At 34.8% G+C, this 12,063-nt stretch overlaps 1 protein-coding gene across 1 annotated transcript in view; it reads left to right on the top strand.

The window, feature by feature from the left end:
* The first annotated feature begins 5,688 nt into the window (after positions 1–5,688).
* LOC105627582 (neurotrimin-like) overlaps positions 5,689–12,063 on the top strand; it is a 98,496-nt gene continuing 92,121 nt past the window's right edge. Inside the window, exon 1 of the mRNA XM_012208864.1 lies at positions 5,689–5,761. Coding sequence (XP_012064254.1) covers positions 5,689–5,761 — 73 coding nt within the window. The remainder of the gene's footprint in view (positions 5,762–12,063) is intronic.

The raw sequence follows: 12,063 nt of genomic DNA, 5'->3' as shown, positions 1-12,063 counted from the left end.
TATTCCACATACTATTGTTCCTTTTCGTAAACGAATTGCATAACAGATTTCAGTTCGATGCACAGTCTCAAAAAAGATAGGAATGGAAATCCGAGAAAGCAGAACAAAGAAAGAATGAAAAGGTAACGAAATTTGTCTGCAAATGTAATCCACACATTTGTACATGCTTCTTTCTACTATACGTAATGCATAACAATGTATTATCAATTGGCCATATGCGACGACAAACAAATCAATCTACGTAAGCAATATTTTATTTCATGTTGAATCTTTTCTATGGAAAATAATCTCATAATTCTTTTTAGAGTAATACGAGGAGTTTAGAGAAATATTCAATTTATCAAATTTTGTTATGCATACTGTTCTGCGTTTCTAATATATTTTATAGTTTTATAAATAATCGCGAGATATACGATCGATAGAATTTATTTCCTCGAATGTATTTTATTTTGTCACGGCGAAACGTTCATTTTGTTTCATTTTATTGCACAACAATTACGATTATCTCACCAGCGTCATGAATGACGAGAGTTCAATGATCTGAGATCAATGATCTTGTATAAATGTTTACGAGAATTCGAATTACATTGCATATTACTTCTAGTGCGATCGTAATTGTATTTGTTATGCTCAACTTGGGCAGGATAAGATTATAACAGAGATGTGATTGTAATTGAATCCGATTTGTAAAGTCTCGAAACTGCAGCTTTGCTCGCGCATACTGCAGCGTCCAAAAACGCGTGCCTGTACAACGATATTTTTAAATTGTTCTATACCGTCTGAAAAGAGATATTATACGTAAATAAATGAAATGGTTTTCTAACAGGTGCACGTTATTTATTGATCCCAATCTTTTATGTTATGCAAATATTATAATGAAAATATGCTTATTAAATGCCTCGAAAGAAAAAGAAACGGAGATCTCGTTGTTGCAATCCTTTGTAGACTGTTTATGAAAATTTTCTTTAACTGGTAGGAATTAATTAAAGACGTTCTTACAAAACCTATGTTATAAGAAAGTCTTTGACCATCTTTCGCAAGTACATTTTAATAGAAGTCTTTATGATCCAGAAAACCACAATAATTAATTAAATGTATTCGAAACTAACTTAATATAACAAACAAAAATTATAATTTTGTTCAGAAGTAATAAAGATTTTACACATTATTATTTTTCATCGTGCAAATTATACTTTAATTTCATTATAGCGAATAGTTCGATTAATCGGAACTTAATATTTTCATATATTTTTAAAACAATTCTCTTTACAAACAATTGGAAATGGCGCCATATCTGATCCGCTTCTGTACTTACATTTCTATTACAGTGACATCAATCCTTCAAGAAGTGTATTAACGAAAAAAAGAAATTTTCTTTTGCACAAAAGCAATTCGCAGAAAGAAAGCGGCATAATGTGTAAATTTAGCTGCCGAATGTAAATCCGTTTCTCAGATGCATATGCTGATCTCTCTAATCTCTACAATGGGAACCACACGCCATCCCCACCGACTCCTCCATTGCAACGCTGGAAAAGCAGTAAAACAGTCTGTCAGCCGGCCTCCATCGCTCGCATCGTTCTTATCCTTTTCAGACGTTAACAATGCCTACCACTACGATCCTGGACGCCACATAAACGTCCGCCAGGTGAAATCGCGCGCGTGTCCGTGAGCCTGTGTAATATCTGTACGGTGCAAGTACGGTGTTAAGGGAGTTAACGGTGTCATGTTACCTGTATGCTCGCAGGTACTTACGCCGCCTGACTGCGGTAAGTTTCTGCTGGGTGGTTGTGAGCCGCGGCGGGACTGCCCCCGTAGGCCAACTTGTCGGATATCTACGACTTTCGAAAGCTCGTTAGCCGCGAGCGTGCACGCTTAAACGTTCGCTAAATTGAAATCGATCCTCGGCCGTTCCGTATCGATCGTTGCTGCCTCGACGATTGGCGCAAATATATCCGCTTCCATCTGCCCGGCATGTAGCCGCGATGGAGTACCTAGTACAAGGGTGCACGCGACAATTGCGCCGGAATGAGTTCGGTCACACTCATTGCAATCTGGTTTTCCGGAAATCGGAATAATCGGAAGAGGAACAGAGATAAGAGGCTCGAATGGAAGATTAAACTTTACCATTGCGATAACATTCAAATGATTAAGCACATGTATATCCCGCTGTCAGGGAGAATATAATCAGGTTGCAGATTATTTAAATTTATTGCAATTTAGATGATTTATGACATAGATTTTTAACACTTTCATTCAGAATGCGGGGTAATACTTCTCATGACAGTTTACGGAACGTGATCAAATTGTGATATTTCAGACATGACGCGTTATAAATGAAAGCAAAATATAGTGTCGTAAACAATCGAAAAGGATATTTTCGCAAAATACTTTCGTAAATTTCAGATTGACTATTCGTTCTGAAGTGACGAATCAACGCGATCATGAGAATAAAATGCATTACGTTATGGAGCATTAATGATGGTATGGCGTGTTTCACGAGTCGTGGCACGCGGTGCCAAGATCATGAAGGTAAAGTTGCTTTTACAATGAAATCACTGACACACACAAAGTAACTCGGTCGCATGTTCTTATATCGCATGTCTCTATCAGAAGAATTGACTAGTTCTTCATCTTTGACATAAAGTCGACACGTAACGATCCATAACACAGTTCATAAATGTTTATTTTAAAGAATCCTCGATATCCTGGATATCGAGCATTCTTAATATAAACAAATATTTTGAATGATGATGTTACAAGCAAAGAATATACATACATACACAAGAATATATATACTTTATTATATATATATATATATATATATATATATACATACACAATATATTGTGTGTGTGTGTGTGTGTGTGTGTGTGTGTGTGTGTGTGTGTGTGTGTGTACATTAATTATTCTTTCGTCCTACGCGCGTCCGTAAAACGACTTTTTCTATGCGAAAATTACTGCGCGCAAATTACGTTATGGATGAAATCCCATCGAGTACTCGCGCAACATCAAATTGAAAATTTCAATCTTGTTAGACTCACGAATGACATATTTTCTCAAGTCACGTTCGAGAGAAACAGGAGAAAGAATTTCTCGGCGCGTTCTCGCCAAATCCATACCTACAGGAATCGCATGCATGTAATAAGCGAAAACAATTGTACGTAATGGTGCTGAACCGGAGGTGCGATTCCATCAAGTGGCACGCGTGCTCGAAATAGTATCCGCGGCGAGCATGAATTATCACGCGAACCACTTCCATCGTGATTCTTTGAGGGATAAATCGTTGATAGCGATTGCACTGCTACGCTCTCCATGCCGCAAGGTGTCCTGTCCGATTTCGATGTTTATTTACTATTTAGCGCTTGTTGATCCATTTCTCGTGTAGATAAAATACTATCGCGTGTATCGGAACTTGCAGCTACATGCAATCATGCAAAAACAAAAATTTTCTGCCATGCGATCGAACGTATGGGAACTCTACGAGGAGATTTTTGCTGCATGAGCGTGCATCGCGAACCGACCCGGCAAAAATGGTGACAAAAAACTACATGGACATGAAAAAAAAGCAATATTGCGTACGTTCACGCTACGGGTGGTAAAGTGAACAATTCGCTGATGCACCGAAGCGTAGAAAGTTACGAGAAGCAGCGAAAACAAATGATTGTTTTCCGTAACAGTGCGTCGATAAACTGCTTTGTACTTCATTAATCGTTGCTTTGTAGTCTTTTTGATAGTGCATTCGGAGTTTTGTAACGATTTCTTAATTCGCCGTAGATAACATCGTATAGAGGAAATCCGAGGAATTGCAAACATGGAATGCACACGCAAACAATATTATTGCATTATATTAAAGTAGTGATAACCTTTTATTTTTCATATTTTCAGAGACAGCCTGATATATGCTTAATGATGTACTGTAATACATGAATGTACATGCTATTTACGTAAATCTCATTACATATTTTTGATAAGTTTACTATATGTAGAGAAGAATAGAGGAATTACAAATAGCTAAGCGAAAGTTAAATAAATTATTTATCAATTATAAGAGTTTTTATGTAAAGAACATTTGACTTTAAACTACGATAATTAATATCTGTGTATTATTAACTGTAATTTTAAACAAAAAATAAAACCGATTCAGCATTGCCTCGCAATGCGTCGTAATTCCGAATAATAAAAATGAATATTCTTTTGTTTGAAATTATATTGGTGATAAAAATGAAATATATAAAAATGAAATATATAAATTTATTATTTAAACTTAAATAACTGAAGTATCCTTTGAATGAAAACTTCTACCATTTGATAAATAATTATCGTTGGCTTTATTTAACTTTTCCTTTAGGTATTCACAGAGAATTCTCTCATTCTCCCTTAAATGATAGACCTATTTCAAACATAGTCTGCTTGTTGAGTATTTAAAGTTAGAAGTCGCTATCATTGGACTAACAGAAATAGCTCATTTGTCGGTTTTCCAATAACTGTCAACGATCATTGGTAATTAAAAACAGAGGATATACATATATCCGATGAAAACGGTAATACTTTATAATTCTGGAATATACAAATGTACCGTACGAAGGTTCTTAATTAATTAAAATTTAATAAATGTATTGAAAGCGATAATTGAAATCTGACATGGAATGAATATTTAAAAATGTTTTAAATTCATCTGTACTAAATAAGAAGCAGATGCAGAAATAAGATCGTTAGAATGATTACAAGACAATGTAATTATTACAAAAATATATATTTACCTGCAAATTCGCTTTTTCTCGGTTTTTTTTGATAGGCGTCCTCGTTAATCAGAGTAGATTTACAATTAAACAAGTTTTATTCCTTACTAATGTCTTTATACAAATTAGAAACAAATAAATTTGATATTAATCACAAACGCATTAATAGTCTCAATTAATTTATTAATAGTTAAAAAATCTATTTTGTAAAAAAGATTATTAATTCTTAATTTATAAGGAAAAAAGAAAGTTTAATTCTAAATTTTAACTCTAGCTGCATTTAGTTTGAATTAATATTAAATATTTAAATAATTATTTTATTTAAAAAGATAGTTTAAATTTTTTCTATGAAACACAATCTCGTAAGAGTCAACTGATATAGAATATATGTTCATACGAAATGTTTCTTTTATTTTATTAGTTCAATTAGTTTGTCTTCTGAAAACAAGAGGCTTAATTGTGTCGCTTTGAAATACGTAAACAAATTTTTTTCGAAATTTTTAGATTACAATAATAAAAATATTCTCAATATGCATGTATATCTCAGAAAAAGGTATGCCGATGTTTCTGATTTGAGAAAGTCTGAATACCTTCCAAAGTTCTTGAAGAAAATAATAACGAGATCGTGCTTCTTACGTTTGATGGATCCCATATGCACGTACAATTCTCTCCTTCGCTGAATAAGTATATGCGTAAAACGCAATTGCATCGCGTTTGCGCTTCGTCGCGCTCTCGCTTTGAATGCGTGCTCGATAGTAAACAGAGATATCTTCGCGTCTCCTCGTAACACCCCGGACGACGAGCCGCATAAGTCGCGGACGCACGGCACGATGCAACACGCAGGCGCCCGCGTGGTTGGCGGCAAAGCGGAACCGCGTCGCGGCGGTAAGCGTCGCGGCGCCCGGCGTTTACTCCTCAGTTGACGTAGCCGCGTCGTCGACGTAGCAACATGCTCCCCGTTCTCGCGATCCCGGTGTTCTGCGTCGCGACATGGGTATCCGCGCTGAACGATCCGTCATCAGGTAAAATAATACACCGAGCATCCCCGGCAGACGCACAATTTCCCCGCACCGCTCTGCACGATCCGAACAGCGTTATGCACTTTATGCAATTATGCAATATACATTGTCCTCCCTATAAATTCCGTCTTAGCTTCCGATTGCTGCTGCAATCGTAATTCGCGACCACGAGTCGCTAAAACGCGAAAACTGTCGTGGTTGATCATCGCTCGCGATCGAAGAGTTCTTATAGATCGAGATTCTTGTAAGAGAAGAGAAAAAGGGTGACTCATTCAACTTTTACGACTTTTCTGCGCGAGGTCTGCGTATTTAACCGCGCGCTCTTTTTCTCTTTTTCTGTTTCTCTCTCTTTTTTTTCTCGGGGTCTATCCTTCGAGAGAATTTTACGGTTGGCTTTTACGATTGCGGTTTGTTTATTACATGGATGATAAAAGTCAGTAGGTGATTACGAGCCGGTCGTAATTTAAGCGAACGAGATTGGTCACCTATCCTACTGCATCGCTTCGAGTAGCGTCGCGTCGTGTCGCTTCGTCGCCAGGAGTTCTGCTCCGATCCCGTGGGAACGATCATAATACGGTATCGCAAAGCGAGTTTACGTTTATCGCGATTGTGGGACGCTGCTCGATCGTAAAATTCTCTGTGATGAGCCTAGAACCGCAAACAGTTGAGACTTTTCACTCAATTTTCTTCATCGTTATTGGCATTGATCTTTCAAATCAACATTACTGATTGGAACGAAAAATCTCTTGATTTCTATAATAAAATTTTCCTTGCATCAATTCTCAGCCCGCTAGTATTTGTCGTAAACGGAATAAATACAAAATTTCATGTAAATGGGAACTTATAAGTTCACCGTTGTGACATCTCACTATCTATTTTGTTCTTTCTTCAGTGTACACAACGCTCCTTCTTCTTTTCCATTTCCTTTCTGTTGGCTGCGCCAACCACCCGCTGCAATCGTCCTATAGCGAATCGTGGCAAGTATAAATTATCACAGCGGAAGTTAGTCCAGCAAACTCCGCCTTATCCTTTCGCGTGATAATAATTACTCTCTCTTTCTCGGCCAGTCGGCTGGGAAATGAGTTCTTTAGCCTGTCGGACGGGACACCTTCGTAGATCTTACCGGCGATCATTTCGTTTATTCACGCCCCAAACACGATTATTCGTATGTCTCGTGATGACGAGACAAACGGCAGAAAGAGAGGTAATCGCGAGATTTCTGGACACGGCGTGACACCGCCACGCGTCGGCACGTGGTATGTCAGCGGGATTAGGTGCCAGTGAAATACGCCGGTGCCATTATAACGCGCCCTGCGCTGTAATTATGCGGGGCTAATGACTTAACGTCGAATTATCACACCGTTGATCGAAGGCTCCGTAAATCCACTTGGCTTCACCCGTCCGCAATTGTCCGCCTCTTACCGTTCGAATTAGTCCCGCATTAGTTGCGAATCCCACTCGACACTTGATTGAAAGGAGAGATTTGACGATTTTTAATTTGCATTCTCGAGTCATGTCACTGCGATAGGCACCTCGTGATAAGGTTGCAATAAACACTCGCTCCCTTAATCTAGTCGTCACGTGAGTTACTTATGCCTCGGAATGTCTCTCGCAGAGAGATATCGATGAAAGCCGCGCGCGTTAGAAATCGTGACTTACAATTTTTGCAATTGTTACAGTTCTAATTCATGCATAACGCACTGACGTGGAATTTTTATCTCACACGAATAGAACAGACAGTCTGGTTTCGAATATATTTCATGCATTTTGTAAATTAACACGGTTTCTCGAGAGCTATTTGCGTGAACATACATATATTATCAATATCTTGAAATTATCCTGATTTTTTGCTATTTTTTAAAAATATATTTTTAGATAGATTATCCGGCATTTAGTTAAATTTATATTTCTTTGAAAGTTTTATAACTTGATTTATTTGATAATCACTTAATTTAAGTGATTAAAGATATCATTTGCTTCGCTTAAAATATACTATTATAGTATCTTACAAAAATATATGTGTGTGTATATATATATATATATATATAAAAGCTTTAATTATATTAATAAATAAATAAGATTTATTAATTTATTAATATATAAGATTTGTAGTTTCTATTTTATTTCCTTATCATAAAAATATTATTTATATGGTAGTAATATTTTGTTCTCGTAACTGTACATTATGGAGATTAATAAATAAAACAAAAACATCAAAAGGACTGAGAATTTAAACAATCAGAAAAGCAAAAAAATGTTTTGTCTCTACTGTAAAATTAGATTTTTTTATCTATGTTGTCACAATAACCATGCTATTTAAATTTCTTCATTATACACGAACTGTTTTAATTAATAAAACGGTATAAATTATTTACGAAACTTTACTTGTAAATAACAATACTTTTTTGAAAATATCTTTTTAAGTCGTATCATATTTAGTATTCATATAGTGTCATGTTATTCATCTGGCCTATACTGTCGTTGCTATTTTAGATGAATGTGTCTACGGCGTGCTATCATCTAAAATTTAAAGTCAAGATATGAGAAATATCTTTTATATTGTACTTTTGCAAGAAAAATAACATAAACAAATGATATAAACAAATGATGTGATAAATTCTACAGGCTTTTTCATGATCATATTTATGACAATTATGTTTAACGAGCAACATTACGTGTATTTAACTAATTATTATATCACTTTTATTCATAGTCTATATTAATTATACACGTAATGATAATATGATACTTCATTGCAATTCCTGATATATACAATGAGTAATTCAATAAAAGAGTGACTAAATTAATAGCTGAAATGCTCCTTAAAGAAAGATTAACGTCAATTCACTGAAGAAGCAATTTGATTTGTTAAGTACATAATTCGAACGAGCGGAACAATTATCGCACATTTCCTATTTTGGGATGATGGCTGACGGCGCGTGATTGACGCACAGGCACTATATTTTATTCACACTGGAAACGATTTACAGCTCTTATAACTTTCTTCTTTTACTACCTGCTTTGATTAATATGCGCTATAGTTTCTACTACATTAATTATAATTAACTTCTTAATAAGTCTGAAATCAATGTCTGAAATGAATTTTATTTTTATCACTAAAATTATATTATTTAATAAAAGATTATTTATGTAGAAATTTAACATCGTAATAAAATTTTTCAGTTAAATAAGTATCTAACAGTTACGAAGAGATTTCAAAAACTTTATTTTTTTGCTTAATTTTTTTATATAATCATTTAATTAAGCAAATATTTGAAATTTAATTATAAACCTTAAATATTAAAATGTTATAACAATGATGCAACATATTTGTTATTATATTATTTTGTTTTCAACATGTTTTTTTTATTACAAGAAAGTTCAATTAAAATATAAGTAAAGAGGTATGTCTAAAAGACGAGTATGAGTATAAACCGTATATTTATTAATTTTTATCTGTCTGCTTACATTTTTGTGCATCGCGTATGAAATATAATAATTCATTAAATACAGAATACAACAGTGATAACAATGAATAATCTTAACAAAAATATATTTATTACGAGATAATGGAGAGATGAAATTCAATCTTGAGATATGTATAATTATGTCTTCAAGAATTTCTGCAAAATTTTCTCAACACAGTGAAAGTCTTTGCTAATAGCATATCGCGCCGAGCAATTAATTGCGGGAATCTGTGATTGGTAAATCGTGTAATATTTGCCAGTGTGATTTTGCATTTGATTGCACCTAATTCGCAAACAGCAAACCACCGTCGACACACCCCCCCCCCGTGTGTATTTGCACGCAGAATCGGTATTAAACTGGCAATTCCGTGCCTCGCGCTCCGAAATCTCCGTAGTAGCGAAATACGAACGCGTACATTAGATAAATATGCAGCCAACACACATATATAAATACGCTTTTGCACATCCTATCTTCAGTACGTGTGCGGTTCTCAGTTTTGTTTTTCCGTTCCACGCATTGCTATTTCTCGTCTGCATCTACCTTTGGCATGAGCAAAGAGGAATGTATAATGACACGTGCGCGCGGTCCACTGCATCAAAGTGCATCAACGCTATTCACTTATGATTGAAGCACATTCTAAAGATGACGATAAGCTTCAAGTTACGTTTCTCCTATTTTTAATATTAAAACGTATTTTCCATCCTTTTCATTTACGATTACGAATGTACTATTAGGATTGAATATGTTATATGCATAGACTATATTCTTAACTTGCCGACAAAAAAATAATCCAGTTTAAGCTTTATGAGATGTTTTCGCTTGCCAGAAAGTCATGTGATACTTCGTGAAATTTAAAAAAATATGTATACCGAAATATTATTTTTATGGGATTTATTATAAAAATTTATCTTAAATTTCAACAAGAAGTTTTGGCGTATAAAGTCTTTTAATTATTTTATCCTCGTCTAGCTCGTCATTAAAGTTGAGTGAGGTACTTTTCGCGCGCGCGCGCGAACGCGGTATTATTTTTGAAGCTGCTTAACTTTTGTGACTTATCATATTTTAATGCTATTATTAAGTAAAGTTTTATTCAAATTGCAGAGTAATATGTGAACTTTTTGAATCCTATATATGTTTTAGAGCTTTTACGTATACAGAATTTGATGCATCAAATTAAGCTACATGAAAAGAACAGTTTTAATGAAGTGAAAATGTACAGTAATTAAATATAGATCTGAAAATAATTTGTTGAGTGCTAGACAACAATGCTGCTTTTTTAAGATTTTAATATTCTAATAATCAGTTTGAGTGTCCTAACACAATTAGACATAATTATTTTTAAATTATTCAACATAACAAAATTATTTTCAGATCTGTATTTAGTTAATATGATCTTCCTGAAATATTTGAATCTAGCTTTAAATACTTCAGCAAAATCGTTCTTTCCGCTCACGATTTTGTGAATAATAGATGTATAAAGCCAACCATTAAAGATATTGACATTCTAATACTAATTCTAATATATTTTTCAAATGTTTCATAGATGTATGTGCTAAGAATATAGGCACAATGCAACAATAAGATATACAGTGGCCGGAAAACTCATTAGGATAGAGAGCAGCGATACGTTTATGCATTCGGTGCCTAGTGGTATATCGAAGGTGACTTCAAGTACAATTCACAATTAGCTCGGTGCTATCGCGAAATTAATTTCTTCCACGCTGTAGGCGTAGATGCACAATACGAGTGCACTTACATTTCTAATGACTTAAATAAACCATTGGTCGATATAATATTCTATTTCTTTTACGCATAATATAATGACGTTATTAAGTTCATTTTTAATATTAATTTTTAACGTTACTTTTAATTTTAACAGATTTTTTTGTTCTCATTTTTAAATCGGCATAAATAATATTAAAAATATAAAAATTTATTATTCTATTATTTATAATTATTGTTCAAGATTAATTAATTAATTTTAATTCAATGTATTTTTTAATCTTACTTATCATTTGATTTGAAAAATCAATTTCTACTGATAGAAATTTCTTTATACGAATATTTGTGGGATGAAAATTAGCTAGGTATATAGATATAAACAGCGAGGTATGCGAACGCGAGAATTGAAGACTTACTCTCCTCTATAAACTCACGTGGGAGTTGGCTTCACAGAGAACCGACGGGGGGTTAAGCGAAACGTTTTCTCGCGGCAAGAATGGAATTGTTAAACAGAGTTTCCGTGCTTGCATGTGCATGTCCCTTCGCGAGAATGCAGGCTAGACACCTGCGAGGTGATACGATCTCACGACGGGGTCGAGTGGGATACGACCGCGTAAATTATGGCAGCGTTTTGAGTTCGCTGCCGCGAATTCAGCTAACGACCTTTTAACTTCTCCGCAGTGGCGGATCTGCCTGTGTGTCGCGACGCGAAAGTGTGCTTTTTGACGATGACGACGACGGCAAAACGAATTACACGCACTCGTGTGTTCCTCCGCTCTTTACATTTGTCTCCTTCTCAGTGTCACGCAAACGACCGTTCTGCGCGTGCGGTCGCATGCTTGTATCCTACGATCGACCGACGCAGGGAAACACGACAAAATTAGATCATTTCATCAGACAGACGAAAATAACATATTAACAATAACTTTATTGGGAATCTGATAAAACGATCATTGTCATCGATTTTAATTCAATTTTATGGTTTCGCGACCTTTACGAACGCTTGTTATCGTGACTAGTTTTATTATATCTTCGTAACGATTTTATTTATTTATTATAACAATATGTCAATTCGGATATATATATATATATATATATATATATATATATACACA

This window comes from Atta cephalotes, assembly GCF_000143395.1.
Source record: "Atta cephalotes unplaced genomic scaffold scaffold00009, whole genome shotgun sequence".
Lineage (NCBI taxonomy): Eukaryota > Metazoa > Arthropoda > Insecta > Hymenoptera > Formicidae > Atta > Atta cephalotes.
Note: the sequence above shows the minus strand (reverse complement) of the source record. Positions and strands in the feature narration are given on the sequence as shown.